Source organism: Notothenia coriiceps, unplaced genomic scaffold (genome assembly GCF_000735185.1).
Source record: "Notothenia coriiceps isolate Sejong01 unplaced genomic scaffold, NC01 NC01_scaffold00037250, whole genome shotgun sequence".
NCBI lineage: Eukaryota > Metazoa > Chordata > Actinopteri > Perciformes > Nototheniidae > Notothenia > Notothenia coriiceps.
In genome coordinates, this window is record NW_011369951.1 from 4,678,621 (window position 1) to 4,703,575 (window position 24,955).

Sequence of the window (24,955 nt, forward strand, 5' to 3'; positions counted from 1 at the left end):
TCCAAGCAATCTATGTCCGATAGCGTTTTTCTCGAGCTCTTTGATTACAGAATTTGAAAACATCGTTGTTGCTTTATAAAGAGCACAATATTATGTTAAACTTCAAAGTATCCTAGATATCCCTGCCCTAATGCCAAAGAACTGCAACCTGAATATGTTTTGCCGTTTGATGTCTAGTCTGACCCTGCGACCAAAAGGAAGGGCCTTTGCCCGTTTAACTTCTCCGCCTGCTCTGTTTCCCAGAAAATGAAAAGCAACGCCCAACGGCGGTATTACTGTTTTTTCCCAGACGGAGGGATACAATCGGCTGACCTTGTGTGAAAGTACTTAACAATTCTAGGCCCCGGGTATGACGCTCCAGTATAGCCCCGCATAACGGCAAGAACCATCAGATTGCTTGAATTTGACTGTCGCTTTATTAATAATACTTAATAACGGTGGCCCTGCTTCCTCCTTTTCCTCCCCCTCTTCTGACAGCCCAGCAGCAGCAGGAGACGTGGGGAGAGGGAGGCGGGCTATTTCATCGTTATCAGAAAATTATCATATAGGGCTTACACACGGAGCCGTTGGACCCCCAGAGCGTTGCGTATGTCGCCCAGCCATTCAGAAATGGGAACCTTTTTCTCCCAGGAAGGTACCTGCTCTCTAGCAAGGACTGAAAAGGGGGTGAAAAGGTTCTGATGAACTAAGTTCTAGTTCTGGATGTTTTTGGTGTGAACGCAAAATTTCAAGAACTATCGGAAGTAACTATACGGGGAAAAGTACTCCGGTGTGAAAGCGCCTATAGTCTTATCAGACACAACACACAGCACAATGGTTTGTAGTGCTCACAGGACAGCTATTATTACAGTAACTATTTGATTATTCATCACAACGATCCTGAGGTAAATGGTAGAATACAAAAATCGATATAAAAAAATGATCTTTCAGCATCTTAGGCTGTCTTTGATTGATCACCGCAGCACAGTGCAGGCTGACTTCACTGTGTGTTGCGCAGCACAAACGGAGCCTCGTGGAATTCAAGAACGACCTTTAATGTTTGACCCTCAATCCAACACAGAAGTCCTGAAGGTGCTTTAATGTCAACAGATTTATCTTCAAGACACCAGCGTTAACTCTTGAGTTTTGCTATTTGCATTTAATGATTACAATCTGAAAAGACTAACAGGTGTAACATAAATCAAAATCATCAAGTTCAATGTTATGTGATATACTGTGCTGAAAGGAAAGTAACTTTCAAATTCAATGGTCTGATCCCAAACACAGCTTGTTGGCAATTGCTGGTTTCCTAATTGAAGCATTGTTTTAGTTCAGAGTTCATGCTTACATTGTATGAAAGTAAGTATGAAGTATGTTACATTTTCTGAGTGCTATCAAAGCTATTTCTGCTTACTTCTAGTGAAACGATCAAGGTCAAATATAAAAAGGGACAGGACTCACAAAGCATAGAGAAAAATTAGAGCGTTAATCTTTTTTTCTATAATCACACGCAGGGTTTAACTCTGGGGTTTATCTAGTGCAAACCGGAACAAAATAGAATTTTAACGTGTGATTAAAGTATTGTAGCGAGAGCCAAAGGTTGGCGCTCGGGAACAGGTGATTAATCAAAACAGAGGGCGACTCCTTTTTCCTCTCTGCAAATGTTATCAGCAGGTTTGAACCCTGGTGACGTACGGGCGAGGAAGAAGAAGAGGAGTTCTTGGAGCAGACGCACAGCAAAATGTCACTGGATGAGTGTAAAAGAAGAACACCAATCAGAAGGTCAAGCTTGAATCAAAAATCTAACTGCTTTTAGTGCAACAATGACAGGCTACAGTAGATAAAATATTGAATATACATACGTTTATGTGATGGAATAGAGGTCAAACAACAGAACAGGACTAAAAAATGTTGTCTCAATTTGCATTTCACAGCCTGAAGAATCATATTATTGCATAAGAGCTCAAACGAAAGAAGTAGATGTGTAGGGAAGGGAAAGTTTTAGGTTTGTTACAAAATTCAATATTCATAAATGCTGGGAAGAATATACACTGTCTTTACTCTACATTAAAGGATGTGGAAGGTGACATTTTTGATCTTTCATTTAGACAGACAGGCCGTGTATTAAAGACTATACAACGTTTTGATAAGATGCATCTCTGTCTGCAGTTGGATGAATATTTGGGTTTTTAATAACAATTTGCATTTTCTTTAAGAAACGCAGAAAGAAAAATGATGGAGGGCCAAATGACCTTTATATGTACAGTTTTGAACACCTGTGAATACAAAAAAACACAATTTATTTCTGGGTTCTTTGGAGTAAAATAAAAACCATACAATTAACAAGTGAGTATTCCTCCTTGCCAGCTTGGTTGTGCTGGATAAGGAGATTATCTGCTCTGCAACTCGCACACAACACAGCTTCAACTCTGATAGACAAGTAACTATTTTAAAGCCAGAACCAGCAGCCTCTTTGCTGCAGAGTCATCCTTGAGTATTTTTACTCACATACACAGACGTACTGTATAAGATGGTTAAAAAAGATTAAATATAATATAAGGAGAAAACATTCAACGATAACCACACACACACACACACACACACACACACACACACACACACACACACACACACACACACACACACACACACACACACACACACACACACAGTGTCTGACAGTCAGTCAGATGAAGGACAGCAGGGTTTGAATCATTGTCTTTCTTTGACAAACAAGACCAACAAATACAAATGTTTCGAAGTAGAGAGGCGGGAGTGTGTCTGATGTGTGCGGACGCTAGGGAAGTGAGGAACAACTTAAAGAGAAATGAGTCAAATCATCCGGACCACAGAGCGACACTTCCAATTATCTACATCCCATTTAGAGACACTGTAGAATTGAATGTGTAATTTAAACAATGAATGTTGAAGTTTTTGTGCTTTACATATCATTTTAAGAGCTTCAGGGTGAAAACATGAGGGGAAGTGAAACAGACAGTCAGCTGATCCACCTGACTGATCACACAAACACACAGCTGATTATCAGGGTTAGTATTTAAGACTTTCAGGTTAAGCACTAAAACAAAAAAGGTAATTTTCAAATAACCTTGATTTAGTGTTCAAGTTGTGAGGATCTAATGCTCTTCATGGACTTGTGTGATTGTATATTTAATACATTTAAGGTTTTGAACATTATAGACCAAATGTATTCATTATGAATCAAGACAATTGCCCAACTAAATCCATAATAATCTTTAGCAGCAAATAACTTAATACCTTCCTTAAACTTAAGCTGGCTTTTCTTGGTTCAATCTGACAAAAACTATTGAAATGTTAAATCAGTTAACTATAGAAGGGTATAATAAACAGAAATACTTTAATTTAAAACAAATACATAGCTGAATATATCATCATAAGCAAATGCCAGAATAAACACATAAATAAAATACATCTAAATAAAGCAACGCAAAACATACCAGAGGGCAACATAAATAAATATGTTTTTGGACTGCTCGTTAGAAAAACAAGACATTTTATAACATGTTTTTAACCCAATGTATGATTATACGAATAGTCAAGAAAATATTTATCAGAATAAAGGATTCAGAAAAAACGTTTGTAGCCTCATTCTACAAAACAGACACATTTTATAAACGAGATAAAAAGTCCCCAAAGTTATCAGTCTGATGTAAAGTGCAAACGTCTAAAGACTCTTAACAAACTCCATCTACTGAAGAGGACCGTGTGTGGAGTTTACACACACAGTGTGTGTAAACTCCACACACACTCAGCCACGTTCTGTCCCCGCTTTACTTTCTGAGTGTCTTCTTGCTGCGTTGGTTCTTTGCTGACACGTCGCCCGTGGGAGCAATGTCGCTCTTGTTTTGACGGACAGAAGAGAGACTCATGTCAGCAGCTCTGAAGTTTAACTCCACCAGCAGCACTGTCACAACCATCAGTGTCTCTCCCTCTCTCTCTCAGTCTCTCCCTCTCTCTATCTGTCTCTCCCTCTCTCTATCTTTCTCTCTCTCTCTCTCTCTGTCTCTCCCTCTCTCCCTCTACTTCCTGTCTCAATGCAGCTGCACAGAGAGGTCACACTTCTTCAACAACTATTTCCTGTCCTCTGCCACTCCCACGTCACGGCTGTCTATTTCTTATCATTAAACACATTTAAGACGCCCCTGTAATGTGAACTCCCCGTTTCCTGCACTTTTCAATTCACTCAAAGATTCTAGCGGCACAAATCAAATGTTCCTATTATCCATCATGCATTAAACTCTTGCACCTCCTCTCCACTCATTTAATTTGCGACCTCTTAAAACATATGGTGCCTGATATAATTTCCCACAGCCCAACGTGATGCTAAAGACTTCTGGGTTCATTCAACACACACCCAGTGTGTAGCCAAAGATATTTCTGTTTGTATCATATATGATAAGAGCAGGAATCTTGTATATGCCATTAGGAGCAGTGGAGGAGAGGAACATGATCACGCAGTATTTGAGAATCTAGTGACAGTTTGAAGAAAAAGTCATTATTAAGTTACTAACTTCTGTTTTTTTTTAAAAGCCTAAAATCCAGTCACAACAAAGACTAATTCTAATTCCACCGTTAATTAACTAATGTATTCATTCTTGCAGCTAATCATCACTCAAATGACCAAAGCTCCTTACTTGTGATTATTTGTAACACCTCATTGTAAATAAGCATCTATTTAATATGGTACTCTACTAATCACAATTTTGCCTTTTGTTTTAACTGTCCGTTCGCTGTGGGAAGAATAATGGATTTCTGATACTGGTATTCTGGCTGTCTCCAGTCTCACTTCCTTAACGTCTTTGAACCGTCAACACTGTTGGAGTTCAGTGTCGAGGTTCTGCTTTGGGATTTATTTCTATTGACTCAGCTCAGGAGAGAACTGGACACAGAGGAGTTGTGAATCCTCATCGTGTCCTGCAGCAGCTGTCGCCGGGCAGAGTTCAGCTGCAGGGAGAAACAGCTGAGTCACTGCAGCTCTTCATGCTGTGTGTTTCTGAGCCAAACCTCACTGTTTCAGAGCCGTGAGGAAAGATGTGGTGCAGAGGAGGCTTCGCTGCATGACTATAGTTATAATTATTTAGTGATCTTTATCTCTTATTTAGACAGTGGCAGTAATGCTCACACTGATGCTGAGGGACAGAAATGTGTCGTACAGCTGGCAGGGGAGGAGTTGCAGGCTTTGTGACAGCTCGTCCTTGAAGAGGGCGGCCTTGTATGAACAGTTTCAAAGAATAATTTCATAATAGAATCTACCATTGATGTTAGAATGCTGCGTATGATCAGTAGATGCACACTGGATGTAAAAAGAGCTTGTTAGCTATAGTGCTAACGAAGCACTCCCCTCTGTAGTCCGTCGGGACGACTGATAGGGCGGCGACGTGCAGCAGGAATAGTTTTATTTGGAGCAGGATGGTGCTGCACTGTACTGCAGAGAGACTGCAGCTACAGGCAAAAACAAGCACATCTATAGGATGATGATTCTCAGTTTTGAACACCTCGTTAAATGCACATTTATAAAAAAAGGTGTTTTATTACTTATACAGCTACAGAAAAGAGGACATGAAAAATGTTTTGCAAAAATCTGATGATTCTTAATCATATATAATTTAAATAATGACTGCAAGTAACAAGACAGGAATAAAACACGCTAACTCTGTTCCAAAGAAAAGCAAAGAGATGTTGGTTTCCATAAGGCAACATGAGGTTATAACAGTCTCTCGAGTCCTCTCGTAATGACGCTTCACACCTTCTTACTACAGCTGGTATCTTTCCTCAAATGTCAACAGCTACTTTAACTTAATCCCCTCAAATCCACAGTGAAGAAAATAAAATTCAAGCAGCAGCTTCTTGAAGAGAGCTCTTGCAGAGACCACACGGCCTTACAGAATTAGTTAATTAACAAATTATTAAAAAATGTTTAATTTAAAACGAAATATACTTTTTTTTTTTTATCACAAACCAGGTTTAATACAAAAGTATAACTTGACTCGTCCTTACTAAGTACAAAGTATTACGTATTAATTAGGCTTTAGCAGTTGGTTATGTTATACAAACCATGTATTTGCTTATTGAAAAACCATGCTATATTGTGATATAAATATATGGTTGTTGAACTATGAACAGGATACAAAATGTTGGCCATATCTCGCAGCCCTCGTGTACAGTTGAGCTTAGAGACAAACAGAAGTCAGACATTTTTTTCCTTCTGTTTGTATGCTGCTCTCTACTCACGGGACCCTACATACTTCACACTACACTCTGAGCACTTTTGCATTTCCCTCCTCTCTTATTATCTCCACTTCCTTTTCACTGTAGTAATGCTCCATGGCAGCACCGGGCTCAGTTGGACACGTTTTGTTTGGGTTTAAGCTACGCCCCCCCAGTCCCCCTGCTCAATTTTCCATGGAAGTCTTGTCTAACTAGCGAAGCCGTCTTAAATCCTCCTCTGCTATGACAATACTGCTCCTCCCTGAGGATGTGGAACTGGGTCAGAAAAAGATTCCCTGAAATATAGACATGGTGAGGGACGCAGCAAGAAACCAGGAACATTTCAAGGAGGACGCTCCACTTTCAAGCAGACTACAAGTCTCTTTTTTTACAGACTTAGCTGCTCACATGGCTTCACTCCTTTTAATTAACATACAACAGTATTAGTGAAATTCGGTGTCACTACTTGGAGATGTGCTTAAAGCTGACACCTCATAAAGAGTGCGATGGAGTCGGTACAATAAATAGGTCTGCACCTAATGATGGTGGAGTTCAAAAGAAAAGTATAGCTTTTATTTTCCTTTGAACGTGCAAAAAAACAAAAAAGGTGTAAACACACAAATAAGTAGACTGGAAAGAGAGAAATGCAAACACAGCCTACTGAGACAAACTACAATCCTTCGCTCACGCTGACGCAGCAAGATGCAACTCCCTATCTGTACCCTCTAATCTCTCTCTCACACACACAGATACACACAGATACACACAGATACACACACACTACACACAACCATTGCAGAACCTGCCCTGAGAGCAGCTAGCCTCCTCAGATTTCCCATTCAGACATCCGGTCGGGGGAAATCATTACTGACACACTGAGCGGTGAGATTTCCACAACCTGCCGAGCAGCTCAGATTCAGAGCGGAAGCAGGAGCACCTCAAGGAAGTGTAACAAGAAACAGAACATTGATTTGGCAAAATGAAATAAAATCGAATGCCATGCTTTAACTGCAGACTTCCTAAACATTTGAGAGACTCGCAAAATGTACTTCCTTTTAGCTTACTAACTTAAAATCTGATCAAAATAGCCATTTCCAAAACCCATGTAGCAACACCCCTTCTAAATTAAATATTGTGACGCTGCAGAGCTGCAAAGTCCCCTCATACTAAATGTACCTAAATTGTAATGATACATCGATTTCACCTAATTCAGTGTCCATTTGAAAGACTACAAGTTTGAAAATGACAATAAAATCTGCTGAAAATAAAAATTCAGAAAGACGGCATTTAGGCAATCCTCTTTGCTTTATGCTAGCAGCTGAAGAAGCTGCTAGCATAACACAGCCAAATCCCAGAGCGAACAGTTTGTAGTCGAGTTTCATTTTGGGTAATGTAGGCGCCAGGTTAAGGCGAGACATTTTTGGTTTGGAAGACAGGCACTGAAGGGTCCTCCCCTAACATGAATCTATTTGTGCATAGCATGTAAAATATAACAGATTGCAGCTTAAATCACAGATTCATATTTTTAGGTAGTACAAATATTGACCACATGTATTTCTGAATGTTGTGAAGCAAACAATAAAAAACTACATATTTCAGTCAGAACTCCAAAACCAGAAGCAGTGTGATCCGTGCTAGGCAGAATAGGATAAAGGAAGAGAGGAGAAAGATGTTACATAAGATCATCAGTAGCAACAATAACAACAGCTGTGTGGGATTATTAATAAATACAACCACCATAACTCCTCCTGACTCCGCTGAATGAGGTTATCAGCATTAATGGGAGTTGTCCGACAGCTTGGTCAAGTTTGCAGCGTCATGGTATGTTTAACAAAAATAACAGACACAGAAAAGCCTGATGCTAAAAAAAGCAGTTGCTGTGTGATGCAAAAGCATGGTATCAGTAACCATTTCGTTATTGTTAAATAAAATGGAATTTCTGTTGCTCTGTAGGCAACATCATATGATAAAAAAAAAGCTTTTTAGTTTTAGTAAGAGGAATCTCATCTGATCACTTTTTTTTTGCATTGAAATGCAAGTATAAGAATCTAAAATGTCAGAAACAGCTGCAGCCTCAGGTTGCTGAAAGAATCGATCTGTTTGTCTCCACCATCTGTGGATCTCTTTATATTCATGAGTTATATGACCCCAGAGTGACTATTGATGTGGAGATTTAGTGACATACACTACATTTTTTTTCCATTTGGTTTTTGGGGTTTTCCTTTTCCTGTAGTGTGTCATACTGTAGGTTTGTGTGCATGTAAATGGTCTGCAAAGTCCTACAATCTCACAGTTCATGCCAGAAGGAGTTTCTCTCCCCTCCTTTGTTCACTGTGTAATCAAAATCAAAAGCTGCAAAACAGCTATTTATTGGACCTTGTTGTGAGAATATTTTGCCACAAAAATGTATTCTTGAAAGGTAGGAGTTGTTTAATAGCAGTGTACACAAACTAAATAATAATATATGATATGCACTTTATGGTCCCTAGCATTTCAATCAGCAAAATGTTTTCGTTTTCTAAAATCAGATCAGTTCAACAGACTAGATTTGTGCTCAGTATCGAAAACCAACATTGTGCTTCAAATCCAAACAATGCGAGTATATTTCTTTCACACAAAGAGAAACATGGAGTCTCACTGCCCACACGCTCAACGTGCCGCAGGACAAGATCCAAAACCCACCAGAGAGGAAACATAGAGACATTTTACAAACAGTCTTCTTATTCACAGCCACTCTGCAAATAAGCGTTACGATGAAATGAATAGTTAGTCATAGTGTAGTTCTAATCGTTGCACCTCATGTTGAGAGAAACCTGCCAGAGACTGAAACTCTAACCTCCTTCTCCCCCAAACAAAACCGTCGGAAAGTAAAACCAAACACACTCCTGCTGTGGAAATGTTAATTATAGCAGCAGATACATGTCTCACAACAGAAACTATATCTGTTGATTAGGAGGAAGCGATGGTGAGTGTCTCGTGGTATTAGGTATCTTTACATTTTATAAAACATTAAACAATACACAGGTTTCCAGCCTGATGTATGAGAAAAGCTCAATAATGATGTCTAAATGAGCATCTGTTTCTGTGGCTGCTGAGGACGCCATAGCAACAGAAATTATATTAGTCATATTACAGATTTCTAATTGTCTCTAAGGGGAGATTCTGCTTGGGCAATGCTGAAGACGGCTGCAAACAGCTTAGAATAATATCTAGCCAACAAGATGGTTCACTGATCAAATACACAGTAAAACAAACTCAAATGTTTTACATGAGCTGAGCAATAAGATATATAAATACATATGCATTATAACATCAGGAGAGTATAATACACAATACATATGATACTGAAGGGGAGTTACAACCCACTGTGATGTTTCTGGTGTTTGATGATTACAAGTAATAAAGGTGAGTCAAAGGAGTAGATAATGCTTCAAGTTTACAACCTATCATTTGCCTGATACAATAGTAGTCTGAAAAACAATGGTTCTGAACCCGGGTGCAACTCAAAGACAAGGACAGCCACAAGAGAAAAATTGTGAAATCTCCTGAAAATACTGACCACAAAAATGGAAAGACTCTTGAGAAAGAAGAAAAGAGGCTATTCAATTTGATTTTCTCACAATAAAATAGACCCTCCAGAAAAACGCGATTCTGCGATCGCAGAATTTACCGCATAATCAGCAAAATGGCGCATATTTTGAAAAGGCCACATAATCCCCGCATTTTTCCACACAAAGTTGAGAAAAAAAAAAGTTAACTCGTCTTGACGTGAAGTAGTGATGATGATGACGCGACGTCATCAGCTCGCGCATCACAGAAGGTAAACAACACCGTAGAGTGAACGTGTGGAACTCACACGAGAGAAAACACCAAGATGAAAAAATCTGATCCATCTCATTTACCAACAAACATTTCTGCTAAAGACCGGGCAAAGCAGTACCCCGATGTCTTTCACAAAAGTGGGGGGAAACTATTCTGCACCCCGTGCAACTGTGTGTTGGAGCATAAGAGAAAATCGACGGTGGCGACCCACTTTGATTCATTCAAACATTCGAAAATGCTTTCTGCTGCTGCGGACAAGAAAGCCAAACAACTCACGTTCACCGAGGCATCAACCTCCAAAACCCTTTCGAGGGCTACAAGAAACGAAGTGAGTAGCCTACAAGATTGAAGCTGGTCAGATAACGAACGAGTAACTGAAAACAGAATGAGGCGGAGAAGTGTGTGTGTGTGTGTGTGTGTGTGTGTGTGTGTGTGTGTGTGTGTGTGAGAGAGAGAGAGAGAGAGTGTGATTAAAATAGCCCAATTGCTTTTACAATAAATAAACATTGAAAGTGTTTAATTGAATAGTAAAGGGGTTTAACGTTAGTGGCAGGTTGTGTGTGAGAGAGAATAAATAAGACAGCCCAATATTTAAAAAAAAATCTATAATTTTTCTCAACTTTCCGCATATTTCACAACTTCCCGCAATTTCACCGCATAAAATCATATAAAAACCCTGCATGTTTAATCGCATAATCAAGGATTTTAGCCTGCGTTTTTCTGGAGGGTCTAATAAAATACAAGAAGGTGGCAGAGCATTATGTTCCTGCTACCAGTACAGGTGAAGGTCGACTGAAGAAGGAGGTTTAAACGGTGTGAATATGAGAATAAATGCACAACAAAAACTTGCCAACAGCACACATATATGCAGAAGTGCCTGATGACATGCAGTAGAATAAAAGGGTTGGATCAAGCAAAGGCCAGATTGAAGAAAATACGACAATTTGCTTTAATGATCCTTTGGCTGACTATTAGCTTGATTGATGAACTAATTGCCTGAAAATAGTTTTGAAATAGTTTTTGAAAATGAATTTGAACCAACAAACAATTCAAAACCAAACGCCATTCGCTGTTCATATGCTGCTCATATTTGAGAGGCTGAACCCAGCTCTATAACAGCTTTAACATTTTGAAAATAGCTTATTAGCAAACTACTCAAATGTCATTATTTATCAAATGTAGTTTATTATCTTTTTTAATACCTTTCTATTTTACTCTTATGTTCATTGTCCTGTCTGTAAAGGACAGTAGAAAGGTGAGAGAAAGAGAGAGATGAGGAGATCAAGCTGCTGTGTTGCGTGTTGGAGGGTGGAGAGTTTGTACCTGAAGCAGACGGTGTGCCAGTCGGAGCTGAGCGCCTGCAGGTACTGCTCATCGTAGATCCTCTGTTTGCATCCCGTGCAGATGGGCAAACTTCCTCCAGCTGAAACAAAGACACGCGGGTCACAGCACGAACAGATACCCACCAGTAATTACTTCATTATGCATAGAACCAACAACAGCTCTTTGATGGGATGTACAAAATGCTGTAGTGTGTTTGCATGGGGCTCTTATCGCTGTGCTTATCTGGACTTCAATGCAAATCCTCACTGAGGCTCCAGATAACAAACAAACTTAATTTCTCTCTCCCCGTCCACAGATGTCTGTCAGTCAGTCATAGTGTCAGTCAGCAGGCGATTTATTTCTTTGTAATTCATAACCTTTTGTTTAAGAAGAAGAATTTAAGAATAATATCTAAAGAGGTCTTCCTTTGTTACACTATTGTACTTTACTTGATGAATAAAATGAATTTTTGGCTAATTGCTAATAAATTAAATTGCTGCTAAATCGAAATCAAGACAGATATATCCTGTTACATTACATAAAATAGAGCTGATGCTTTTGTCCAAAGCCACTTAGAATAAGTCACAATTACAATATGTATAATAAATGTTATTATTAACAGCTTGAAACTTTGAACATGAGACTTGTTCTGAACAAATGTGGGAATCATCTACATTACTTCCAACAAATTCTAATGTAGGAAAAAAAACCATGTCTCTGCTGCAGCTCAGCAGTAACACTACAACATTGTATTGACAACATTAACTGCATTATTGGGTGCTTTTGGTGGCATATTGTAGAGGCAGCTAAAACTAAAATACGTGTGATGAAGTTCTTCTGCACACCCACAGCAAAATCTAGCTGCTTGCCATCTGTCAAATGCAAAACAGATTTATACAAATTAAATGGTGGGCACAGATCAGTTCAGAGACATCTGCTTCCTTCATAGATTCGATATAATATAACATAGAATATAGAAGTATATCAGTGTATTAATGTAGAATCACAGGAAAGGGTAAGGTTGCAGCTTATATTATTCGTCCATCTCTTGAATTTGAAAACTGTGCTGTCAGAGGTTTGGTGCGTTTAGCTTGTTAGTTTAACGCTTGAGCCTCCATGCAGCTTTATTGATCATACTGAATCGACTCGCGGGCAGTCTGATTTGCGCTAAGGCCTTTTCTCTCCTCTCCCTTCACCTCACCTCTTTACCAATTGATATGTTTTTATCTCATCTCTTCATTATACAGCACCTTTCTCTGTGATAAATGTGTCCTCCTGTCATCTGCAGTCTGCAAAGGCCTCAGTATAGGTACACAAACACACCTCACACACACACGGACAGTAACCTGTGCAGCAGCACCGGTTGTCCCAACTTATTCATTACTCACACAGTTCCTCATGCCAAGTGAGTCATCACATAAAAGCTCTATTGTCAGGTCTGTGAACTTGTTAGCGTGCTTAAAAATGTGCAGCAATGTCACATATCAAAGCCTGAATTCAGCAAATATTTACATTGATGCACACATAATACCTAATCTTGTTGTAGAGCAATGTTTTCCAAAATGTAATACAAATAAATACTTCTACTTCTTGCGTCATTCCAAAGTTCAACCAAACAACATTTTGTTCTTGTTTGAATAGCAGAAAAGGTTAAATAAAGTAATGTATAAGAAAAAGAGCAAAGGTTAGATTTACATTTAAAAAACGTATACTTTTTGATTTAATTGTTCCCTCTTTAGTAAATCATCTCATAAAACCTCCATTTCAAGAGGACTTCAGTTGTGTTCTTTTAACAAAAGAAAACTGAGGTAAAGGGTGTTAGCATACTGACACTGAATATTTCTCCAATACCATTTACAACAGGAGATAGATAGAGAGGTGGGCAAACATTCATCTTAAGGCTATCAGTATATGTGCAGCTACATATCAAATAATATGTTTGTTTTAAATTTAGGATCTTTGGATGCAATATCCAAAGTTGCACCTTGCCTGTCATTTTGCAATAAGCACCCCGTAGATTCCTCATTTTAACGCATACATGTAACAACCTGTTTACGAGCAGAACATTTTTGGCTATCCTTGAAGGATGCATCAACTCCGAGGAAAACGATATAACAAGTAAGAGAAATAGTGGACAACATAATGTTCATATCCACTTTCAGTGGAGCATCCTGTGTTTTGTTTCGCTGTCTCTGCATCTCCCGCCCCGCCGCATGCATCTCCTCTCGCGGGTCCTTACCTTCCTCCTCTCCCATGCGTTCGTCGTTCCAGGTGCAGCACAGCAGCATCAACCTCATTCACTCTCTCACCGAGTTCCGGGACAGAGCCAGCCGCCTCTGGTCGACAGATAACCGGTGTCCGACCACCTCCGCAGCCCATCCGCCGGTCGTGTTGCTGTGCCTCGGTCCCTCCCTGCGGCTGCTTTCTCCTGTTTGCACGTTTCTGCGGCGCTTCATTCAAGAGAGCGGCCGACCAATGAGCTGCTGAGCCGGGGAGAGGAAGACTCAGCCGGCCAATCAGAGAGCTCCCTGTTTAATTAATGCAAGTCTTCAGGGATGGGGAGCAGCGGCACAGTGCAGTGCAGTAAACACCACGGGGGGCTAACAAGTAGAGAATAACTGCATATTAGTCTAACTCCCATATCTTACAGGTGTTTGTTAACATGTATACCATGTTTTATTCTTTGGAGTAGTGTAATAATACTCTGTTACAAGTAAAGGTCCTGCATCACATCCTTCTCGAGTAAGAGCACTCATTATGCAGAATGTCCAGTTTCAGAATCATATACAGTATACTGTATCATATTGCAGAATTGTAACAATAGTTAAACATTAATGTGTTCATGTTGCAGCTGGTAAAACTAGAGATAATTTAGATTACTTGATATACTGCTGGGTAGAGGTTATAGTAAAACATTATAATGTAACAGTTGAAAGGTATTAATAATATCGGCAGTCAACTTAGTCAACTAAAAAGCTAAAGACAAATAAATCACTTCAAATTGAAAATGTCTTTAAGATCTTTACTTTTGAAATCGATGCCCTTAAACGCAACATATGAAAGTCCTGAAAAATGTTTCACCAACTATTGGTTGCAACTTACTTTCTTGTTGAAATATATTAAGCATTATACTGCAGTGCCATAGTGACACTGTGGGATTAGACTTCTGCATGATGGAAAAACCGTTTTAGCTTTTTTAAAGGACGCCGATCACAGGTCAGTGGTTCTCCCAGGAGAACTTTGGCAACATGAGTTCATTATTTCCAGCTGGCACAAAAAGAACAATGTTTATAGTCACCACTGAGGAGACTGCCAGATCATTCACATATGATACTTTAAAATACACTTAATCTGATGTTTCCTGATTCATTATGAGAAAGTTAAGATCTGATGGAACTGAGAAAGAATAAGACGTGAACCTGAGATGTTATCCCTGTGTGGTATGTGAGGGATTACACCGGACCCCCTCGGCCAGGTGGTTTTCATCAGCACTCAGGACAAACCACTGTTTCTGAGGAATGTACTCATACAGAAAAGAATAATATAAACAAACAGGAAGACACAAGGTATTTTAACACATTTTATTATGTTACTTAAGGAAGCAAATTAAATGCTGGATTCTGGGAATAACTCACAAGTGTGTCGTGGGAATACAAAAAGTGCAAAACCACACTGTTCCTCCTTATGAAAACAGTTTTAAATAAAGATGAAGAGTATCCCCAGGCACATAAGACGAAGTCTGCCCCAGCGAGGCTCAAAGACAGTTCTTACACAGCACCGAGTGAAGGAACCCAAGCCAGCAAATATCAGATTAGTAGAAAATACAGTACACGATTACAGGAAGAGATGGAGTCACTGGGCAACGGCGTTCATTAACCTTTGGACAGTAAGCCTTTTTTAAAGCAGCTCAAGTAAATGAAGAACAATGAGAGCTTAAGCCTCACAAAAACACTTCGGCTCTCCTGTTAAACAAAGTCGTATTCTGTATTACAATTCAAAACAGTGAATAAATGTGTTTTATGTAGGCCTAAACACAAAATAAAGCTATGAGTCAAAGCAAACACATCTTGAACTTATATAAATGTAAATAACTGCTGCAATGAGACTAAACATGTAAAGCAGACTAGAGCGTGAAACATTGATACATACATAATGTACATGTCAGAACAGTCTCTGCGTTACATTTTAATATTCCTGGAACTAAAAGGCCTCGCCGCTTTTTCCTAAGGTTTTTAAACATCCTGTAATGGACCTTTTGATTTTCAGCGGCATGTCGCTCCTCAGAGCACCAACTGCTCTTCATTCATCACAAGTTTGGCAACATTAGAAATGCTGAGAAAACTGAACTGCGTAGCAACTAGAATCAGCAAAGTTACAGAGCAGATGGGCTGGCCGGAGCCCCAATGCCCGCTGCTCGACACCCCGCAGGCCTAAAAATAGCAGCCGAGAGGACGAGGAACCAGAGAGGACGCTGAGATTGGCCAGATTTCATCAATTTTTTGGACGAGCTAAGACCAACCCGACCCATCTGACATGTCAGAGAGACAACGCAGCGAGGTGAGACAGTGTGACTGCAACACTGAGGACAGTTCACCTTGCTTCAGGATTAAAACCGAAATCATTCATAGTTCAAAATTGCAGCCGATGGTTCAGCCAGGCTTTCACACAACAATACAAACCACACACACACATTCAAACACAATAACAACACGTGGTGACACAAACACAATCTTTGTATTTTAAGTAGGCTGGTTCAATACGGGGGATTAAAGCTGGTTACCTTGGACACATTATTGATTAAAGGCACTATCAATAACAAGCGTCACATCAGAGCGTGAACAAAATTCTGGGTCGGTGGGTTTTTTTGTATCAAAAAACAAACAAAACAAAAAAACATCTATACATGTTTTCTTAATGGGGTTTCTTTGCATATAAAATGTACATTCTAGATCATGCAGTAGCACCGTGGTTTGTTGAGGTCACACTGGTGAGCTCTACTTCCTCCTCCCACAGAATTTGCCCTGGCATCCCGCAACGCCACCTGCAGCAAAAACATCAGGATTATACTTTAATCTTTTCTAAGAATACCCCAGAAACATTCACACACACATCAGCTTTTTTATGTAGCAGGCTTCTGCATCTGCCGTTGAGGACGATGTAATAGGGTCATTGTATTTTTTAAATAGTTTTTGAATTACAGAGCCGATGGAGATTTACAGAAAAATAAAATCCTTGGTTTTTCCTGAAATTATAAAGTCATTTGGTAGAAAAACATCAACCTCAACCGACAAATTATCCTTACAAATGTGTGCACTGCTTATATAATCTCAATGAATAAGCAAGTTTTTCTTTCTGGTAAATTTGGAAGATTTTTTCTATGAATATTACCCCCCTCCCTGCTTTGCCATTGATATTATTAGTTTTCACTTTAATGGCTGCCATTGTAGTTGTTAAGTTGACTGAAGTTGGTAAAAGTGTTTACCTCTGTAGACTCCTCCTCCTCCTCCAACTCCCCCTCTTCCTGCACCAAGGAAGCCCTGCAATGGGCCGTACTTCGCTGCTTTGGCTGCAGAAAAAAGGACAACCAAATGACTAATTTACTTTGAATGACAATGTTAAACAAATGTTTTAATGCCTTTACATGTTCCCCAAAAACTCTCGTTTCCCTGCTGTAATGGCTGAGTGAAGTTTAGGTTGATAAATGTGTGACCACAGCATCCATACAGCTACTATTCTGTACCAACCAAACAGAAGGAGGAAAACACCTGCCATTTTAGGAATTTGTATACAGTTTATTTTATATCTGCCAGACCACAGTCAATGTGTGGAATTTTATTTTAGCCTTGGAAATAGTAGTTGGACTTTACTATAAACACGTATGATCCACTTCACAACCTCAACAAAGAAAACTAGTATAATTTGAACTAAGATTATGTTGTTAAATGTTTGGGAATATGTATAACTCTAGACTGAAATACAATGAGTGATGTGGATGGGGTGTAAAGTGAAGGGCTGTCCTAAGATATAAGAATGCATTGTGATTTATGATTTTTACAAAAACAAACCAGACTGTTAACATCACTGGCCTACAGAAAATTACATCAGTGTTAACTGAGTGTTCACGTAGCAACACACGCATCATCCATGTGACATCTATTAGTACACAGATGAGTTAGACCATAATGTAATGTCTGTACATTTATATAATGATATCCTTTATTCATTTGGCAACAGGACAACTTAACTGTGTATTATCATACTGTTTCCTTGATTTACAATTCCAATGATTGGATTTCTTGGTAATAAAGTTATAAACAAACTTGTTTATTTATATGAACAATACCAAAGAGGCAATGACATAAAACCTGCCAGTGAGTTTTGAATGTGTGTGTATGGACTTGATAAAGCTGTAGATGAAATGCCCTTCCCTGGATATATAGAGTTGTCTGATTATAAATCTGAAAGTGAATGTAAATCACCGGAGGCTATTATTTATATGCTGTAATATAGCATGTAATGTAATCCTAGGATCCATTTATCCATAGATTAGTGAAACCCACTCATTTTATGGAAGGTCGTGGGGGGCTGTAGTTAATCATGAGCCGGCAAGAGTTGCCGAGAAACTGACATGCAAGAAACAGACTGTGGGAGGAAACTGTTGAATCCAAAGTAATCTAATTTCACTCATTCATTCAGAGATCAAACTACTGACTGAAAGAAACCAGACGTGCTCTCCTTGAAATAACCCCAGCAGCGGTAATCTCTGATGTTCAGGAAAATGCAGATTATCATCACACTGTGCCATGCCATCTGCACCGATAGCACACACAGAATCACTGAAACACTTTCCAAACAATCTGACCAGGTGCAGAGAGACTTGATATTTATTATTGCTTCCTGGTGTGGAGATGTGTGTGAATGCTGAGATGTGAGGAGGGGGTTTGTACCTTGTTGAGGAGTCAGTGGGGCTGGCACATATCCATCTAAACAAAATCAAAGACAAATGAGAGAAAACATGGTGCCATAAGACTAACTCTGATATGAAACCACTATGGATCTGTCACAGTGGATGATTTATGTGTCCCGGCCAGGATGTGGTGAGGAGATGTGGTGAGGAGACTTGACATTAGTATAATATCACATGTGACGCTCTCAGTGTATTCAAGTAACCAGTGTGCAGACAATGTGTTCCCCTGTCTGTGTTTTGTATTTAAAATAAATTAAAGCTAACAAGAGAGAAGGTGCTTAAGGTTTTGCCTATTACGCTGCTGGAATTTGAATAAAGTGAGCTCTGACACCGACCAATTGTCTTCTGATGTGTTTTGCAAAATGGGAAGAAGACTACAAACAACAAAAAATTAAAATTTCAATTTGCTCTATTGTCAGTAGTAATCCAATTAATCTTTGTGTAATTAGGTTCTCAGAAAAGAAAAGGGTAGGTTGTCATTATTCAAACACAATGTAATACCCTGAGGTAAACTCAGCCTCCCATGTGTGTAAAAAAACGAGTGATAGATATTAGAAATTAACTCATGTTAAAAGTTAAACCCGCCCTTTCTGCCTTCGCGAGGTAAATAAATACAAGTAATATGAATATTTTCTATAATAATAGTATCTCCTTCAAACCATGCGTCTTTATGATCAAATGCTTTCATTTCGTTACTAACATTCAGATTTTCTATTCTAAATTTGATCAGAGATTTAATTGAGATTGCATTCTCTCTACTGTACGTCCACTAGTAAAATGGTAATAATTCTTGTTTTCTTATGCAAGATTCCATGGAAACCCCCATAGTGGCTATGAGCGGAAGTTGTAGTTGCATTGTGTTTAAATTGTCCAGAATAAAGGGAGGGAGAAAAGATACATTGTCCACATCCAGGGCTATTGAGCAATAACCATAAGAGTGGTCATTCTGCTTTGGTTCTCCTCTCCCTTTCTAAATGCCCTTAGCTCTAAAGGGGAAAACGATGAGTCAGTGTTCCTGTTCTTTCATCCGTTCAGCTGTGTTACGTCCCTGATGGCAGTTGGGCATTAATCCACCTTCCCATCCAGAAACAATGATCAAAAGTTAAAAACTACTGCCCACTAAATCCTCTTCTACGGGAAGAAGTTTGGCCAGCATATTCTGGTATATGTTTGACTTTAAGTAGCAGTGAAAAACAATAATGACAGAAACAACATACAAATGAACCTTTCTGTATATATTCTGAAGAAAAAATGGTAAGTAGGTAAGATCTTAAAGTGAAAATCTTAAAGCTGCCTTCTTCTCTTGCCCCCGCCTATTAAGATAAATGTTCCTATTCTGTCGTCTGTTGGGTCCTTTCCACTGATTTATAACCCGCAGGTTACTGCACAGCACGCTGTCTAACACCTATCTTACATTTACATCGTGCACACAGACACTGACATGCAGAGAGAGCAGTTGTCATACTTTGGTAGTACTGTTGGGGGTAACCTCCTCCATAACCAGGGACCACAGGAGCCACAGGAACTGCACCTGTAACATTAAAAAGCTTTACTTAGTGTACCATGGAGAAGATTCATAGACAGAAAAATAACATCCTATCCTATTGGTAACCGACAATATTCATAATACAATATAATCATTCACTTTGATAGTCAAACTGTTGTGATATGATCATGTAAGTTGTGAAAAAACTACCTAGTAACAACTTTGAGTGACACATTCAGTTTTAGGGACGTCAAGACGTTAGTCATTTATATTATTGTTTTTATGAATATATTATTTATAATCATTTCAATCAATAATTGCCTGGTGTCTGTTTGACAGGGCAGGCTGTTCCGAATAGAAATTCATGTATTTATTTAAAAAGAGAAAAAAAGGATTCTTGGAGGCCCAACTCTAGGTGACTGAGCCCCCTTCGAGGTCTATCTGTTCACATGCTGGTACAGTATGTACTGTGAGTTTGATATCTTGATATATTTTTATAGAAGCCAATTATTATTCACCATTTGGCAAACCCTTCTGTTGGAAAAAGCTATTGGCGAACAAGAAAAGTTATTAAACCATCTTTGGAAGCATTTCACACAGACGTCTATCTCTCTGGCCTTTGGAAGGGGGATTAGTGGAATGGGTTTTAAAGAGCAGCCTGGTCGGGGTCTGTGGGGCCGAGAGAGGAGCTTCTGCTGTGAGATTACACTCATCCCTCACTGGTGGCCAGAGGAGGAGGAGAGGACCAGAGGCTACTCTGCACAAAGTGTGGAGAGTGTGGTGGACAGCTGATTTGAAACGTGTCCCATATTAGCCACTATTGTTTTTTGTTGATTCAAAAACAGTAAAATAAGATAGTACTTAAAAACGGCGTATGAGGACCATTGTACATGAAACATTTAAAACGTTGAAGTTGGATCCACGTCATCATACCACAGGCTCTGTTTAATGCCTGCAGCGGAGGACTTCATGTTATTTTACTGTTATTTGGATTCAGCAATATGGAAAATACTTGTGATTTTTGCCAACAATCACCATATTATCATAAGCATGCAAACATTGAAGAGACAATTCCAATTTCAAACACCATCGTTATTTGAGTTTTCTCTTGGAAATATTCTTCCATCCATCATTTATTTACTTTGACCCATAAAGGCCCCAATACTGCGTCCTAGCAGAAAATAGTAAACAAACATATGGTTTTTCTCACCTGGCTGATAAAAACCGCCACCTCCAAGTTGACCGTAGCCTGAAAAGCAGACCAACAAATCTCAATAATGAGTCCATTCTTAGGATTTAACAGTGAGTATGACCTGTTATATTTGTTTGGTTCCTATAGCTGTTGTTGTTTGTCCCCCTGAGGTGAAGCCAGTGGCTCAGCTGAGGTCGCAGCAACAACATCATCCAAACGTCCTCTGGCAGAGTTTTGCTATTTCAATGCAATTCTCCGGGGGTTTGTGTTATGTTCCAACAGTCACACTTTGATGTTGCACACAGCTTCACTAACAGTAATCAGTCCCCATCAGGAAATGTTATGTTGTTGACTTGCTTCATTTACAAACTCCTAGCGGCACTGTAACACTGCAGGGAGCAGAGTTATTTGCTTGTTTATACTAAACCTACTTGTTCTTGATTTTATTTATCTTCATATACAGTGCACTACTTTTGAATTGTGTTCATTATGTTTTATGTTATATTGGTGTGGTTTTGGATGAAAAAAAGGATCCCCTGTATGTTCTTAAGCCCTTGTTGATGTTACAATTTGATTGCCTAATTTATTATCTATAGTCTGCATAAATGTTTGTTAACTTGCATGTGTTTTGCCTGAGGACGAGATGGTGCATCTCAAGGGGATTGTCCTCTTATTATAATTTTAAAAATGGAAATACAACTAACATGGCAGCTTTTATGTATTCACTAATACATGCATTTTTCTTGGGACTCATCAGTTTCTCAGAAAAAACACTGAATAGATTATGTTCATACCGGATTGATTTTAATGCAGTACAATGTTTAATCTAATTTCTTCAGCAGGAGCTTTGTCACAATCAAAGGAAATAAAACAGTATTTGATAATCACCCAAGTCCTAAAGAAATAAATCCTACTTTAACTAATTTACTATTACTGAGTATTACTGAGAAGGAGGAAGCAGGGTGGAATATTGAGTATGAACACATATGAACCTCATACAGTATATGCCAACATCTGCTCCACTTTTCCAAGCTATTTGATGTTTGCTTTAACAGTTACAGGCCTGTTACTCTACCTTGTTTGGGTGGTTTAGCTCCACCTCCAGCACCTCCCAGTCCACCTGCAGCGGGATACTGCAGCCCACCTGTCACAAGACAAAGAGAACTGGCTTAGATTTGATCACGTTCACCTCGCTGACACAGGATTGTAAACCGGCTTCAACCACTCTAATTACTGCCTCCAACACCAGAGGATTTTCTTCATCAAAGTTTCCAACTGGCTTCTCCTTCCTGACACTCCCCCCCCCCCTCCTACAGACACTTATCAGCATGTCGGTCAGTTTCCTGCACAGGAAGTGGGATGTGATGCCATCTCCTGACCAACTGTCACTTTGAGCACCGAGCAGAACGTTTTAGTTTGTTTATGTTGTTTTTTTATTGGAGGGACATGTGTAAAAGTGCTGTCGGCCTCCTCTCCTCTCATACATACCCTGGCCATAACCATGTTGATATGGCCTGTATCCCCCTGAATCGTGACGACAGAGAAAAGTAGCATTATTTTCTGGTGGCTCAACTCACCTCTTTCAGTTTGTGTCAGGGACGGTTTCATCGGAGAAATGGTAATAATAATAAAAAACATGCTAACAAAAAGAGGTTATAATTTAAGCCCTATAAATTGAATAAGGAAGAAATTGTGTTTTATGATTCCAAATTAAAGGAATAATCTGGATTTTTTTAAGCCGGAGCTTGGAGAAACAGACAGGCCCATGCTAAATGATGTTCTTTACATGGGAACGTGCCGAACTATGCATCTACTGTAGGGAATCTGCTGACTCTGAATAAATACCTAATACAAACCACATTTAAAGAATCCATGTATCTCTAAACTCACACTTGTGTCGATGTTTGTAGGGTTCACAAACAAAGTATGTTTAACACCTGAAATAAATATGTTTATGGGTTCTGACCTTGATAGCCTCCTGCTGCCAGTGGGATCCCTGCTCCTCCTGCTCCGCCAACAGCTACAACAAGCACAACAAAACAATGTCTGAGCCTTAACAAGCAAAATGTCAAAACATAAATATGTGATATAACCTAGATGGAGATGTTTGTGAAATGTCTCCTACATACCTGGAGGATTCAAAGGCCTTGCTCCAGGCAGAGTGGCTGCTCCGGTACCAGCACCATAAGGAACTGCAAAGCAGAAATGATAGAAGTGAAAGTTGCCACATTTTAATCCAAGCCTGTAAATGTTTATATCATTAAAAATACTTGCATCCATAGTTTCCCAAATAAGGATATCCACCTCCGGCTTGACCAACACCTGCAACCGAACCGATGGAGCAAATGTGTTAGAAGATTTGAGGGGGAAAGTCAGAAGATTGAACAATTGCTGTTAGATTAGCTTCAATGACTAGTTAACATGAATAGTTAAAAACACTACACTAATTTCTGAGCTCAGGGATTTGTTTCTAAAATGATTAAAACATGAAAACAGAGAGGAATTAAACATGTAAGGATATTGAATTGTAAACTCAGGTAGGTAAATGTATGTTCACCCAATACTGAATGTTTTATCATTAGTGTTCAATGTTTCTAGTTTGTGTTATAGTCTTATATGGAACCAACTAAGTTTCCCTCTCAGGGACAACACGATTTGGACTAAAATTAATGCAGAAAAATCATTTTGCATTTGGTCTCAAGTCCATCACAGGTAAAATAGTGCAGAAAGGCAGAAATTACTGCAAACCCACAGAGGGATAAAAGTGATGACTCTTCAGTCTTTTGGCGGTGTAATTGGGTAGAGAAAGACCTGATGCAGCTTTTCCTAATATATTAACTGCTGCTTTTTATCGATCCGAGTTAAGTCATTAACTGTCCAGACAGAATGTGCACAGTAAGATAAATACAGTGAAAGTAGTATCTGTAACATATAATATAATCATAAAAGGTGTATTGATTAAATTATAATAATAATGAAAGGGAGAAAACATGAGAATTATTAAACAATATAAACTCAAGCAGTGTCAAATTGATAAACACAAATATTACTGATTCTAAATTATATATAAACATAATGATCTACTTAATTACATTATCATTAACACTTGTAATAAGGTATGCATAACTTAACAAATAATCTTCAGTCAAACAATGTCATCTTATTGTGTTGCAGCTACATACAGTAGAGGCATTTATTTTTATGGTGATACCACATAGTCAGGATCTACTTACAGTATATGAACTATTGATTTATGTTGATTGTAAATAAAGAAATGCAGCAATGTTGCAAAAATAAATTCTGATGAATTATTTATTAGCCATATTTACCCGGTAGGTACGGTTTAGGTGCTTTGCCACTTGTGCCAACACCGACACCTGAAAACAGCAGTGTTTAAAATGATTAAATTCACTGACTACATCCCAGACAAGTGTGGACAGGGCTGTTTAATCTGTATATGTCGCCATCATGTGGCCACAAGGATGAATCGTATCACGTTAACTTTCAATACTAAAATACAGCTTGAGTGCTGATTACAACATGGAGTTATTGAACCAATTACATTTTAAATATTGGCCTACCTCCAGGATGTTGAACTCCGGTTGCAACAGTTTAGCCCTGAGCCTGTTTTTCAGGTCTCAGGCTCGAAAATGACATTCCCAGAACAAATGAACATATCTTCCCTTCTAAAAGGGTTAAATTAATAATCTTTTTTTCTCAAAGTAATGATAAACCTGTGAGTTGGATGTAGAAAGTCTGAATCAAAATAGTTGTTTTTTATTTTAAAGAAAATTCAGATTGAACATAGTAAAAAACTGTAAATTATAGTGTCCGTCCAAATATTCTTTTTTACATATAGTGAAAAAACTACCCTGGATGATGGTATGATAGACTAAAAGCTTTAGCAATCCAAAGTACAACATATAATAAGTACCCTGTA

The 24,955-nt window shown here is 38.9% G+C and overlaps 2 protein-coding genes across 38 annotated transcripts in view; one reads left to right on the forward strand and one right to left on the reverse strand.

The window, feature by feature from the left end:
- Window positions 1-24,955, forward strand: part of nup210 (nucleoporin 210) — a 187,090-nt gene that overhangs the window by 103,977 nt on the left and 58,158 nt on the right. The gene's annotated exons all lie outside the window — the stretch shown is intronic.
- elna (elastin a) overlaps window positions 14,937-24,955 on the reverse strand; it is a 96,294-nt gene continuing 86,275 nt past the window's right edge. For 34 of the 36 annotated variants that reach the window (XM_010796033.1, XM_010796037.1, XM_010796034.1 and 31 more), the window contains 11 exons: window positions 24,345-24,392; window positions 23,290-23,343; window positions 23,145-23,207; window positions 22,982-23,035; window positions 22,504-22,539; window positions 22,091-22,159; window positions 21,034-21,072; window positions 19,803-19,868; window positions 18,318-18,353; window positions 16,853-16,936; window positions 14,937-16,411 (listed from right to left, as the gene is read on the reverse strand). In XM_010796033.1, coding sequence (XP_010794335.1) covers window positions 16,365-16,411; window positions 16,853-16,936; window positions 18,318-18,353; window positions 19,803-19,868; window positions 21,034-21,072; window positions 22,091-22,159; window positions 22,504-22,539; window positions 22,982-23,035; window positions 23,145-23,207; window positions 23,290-23,343; window positions 24,345-24,392 — 596 coding nt within the window. In that variant the 3' untranslated portion in view covers window positions 14,937-16,364. The remainder of the gene's footprint in view (window positions 16,412-16,852; window positions 16,937-18,317; window positions 18,354-19,802; window positions 19,869-21,033; window positions 21,073-22,090; window positions 22,160-22,503; window positions 22,540-22,981; window positions 23,036-23,144; window positions 23,208-23,289; window positions 23,344-24,344; window positions 24,393-24,955) is intronic. The other 2 variants (XM_010795999.1, XM_010796006.1) reach the window with 2 other exon arrangements.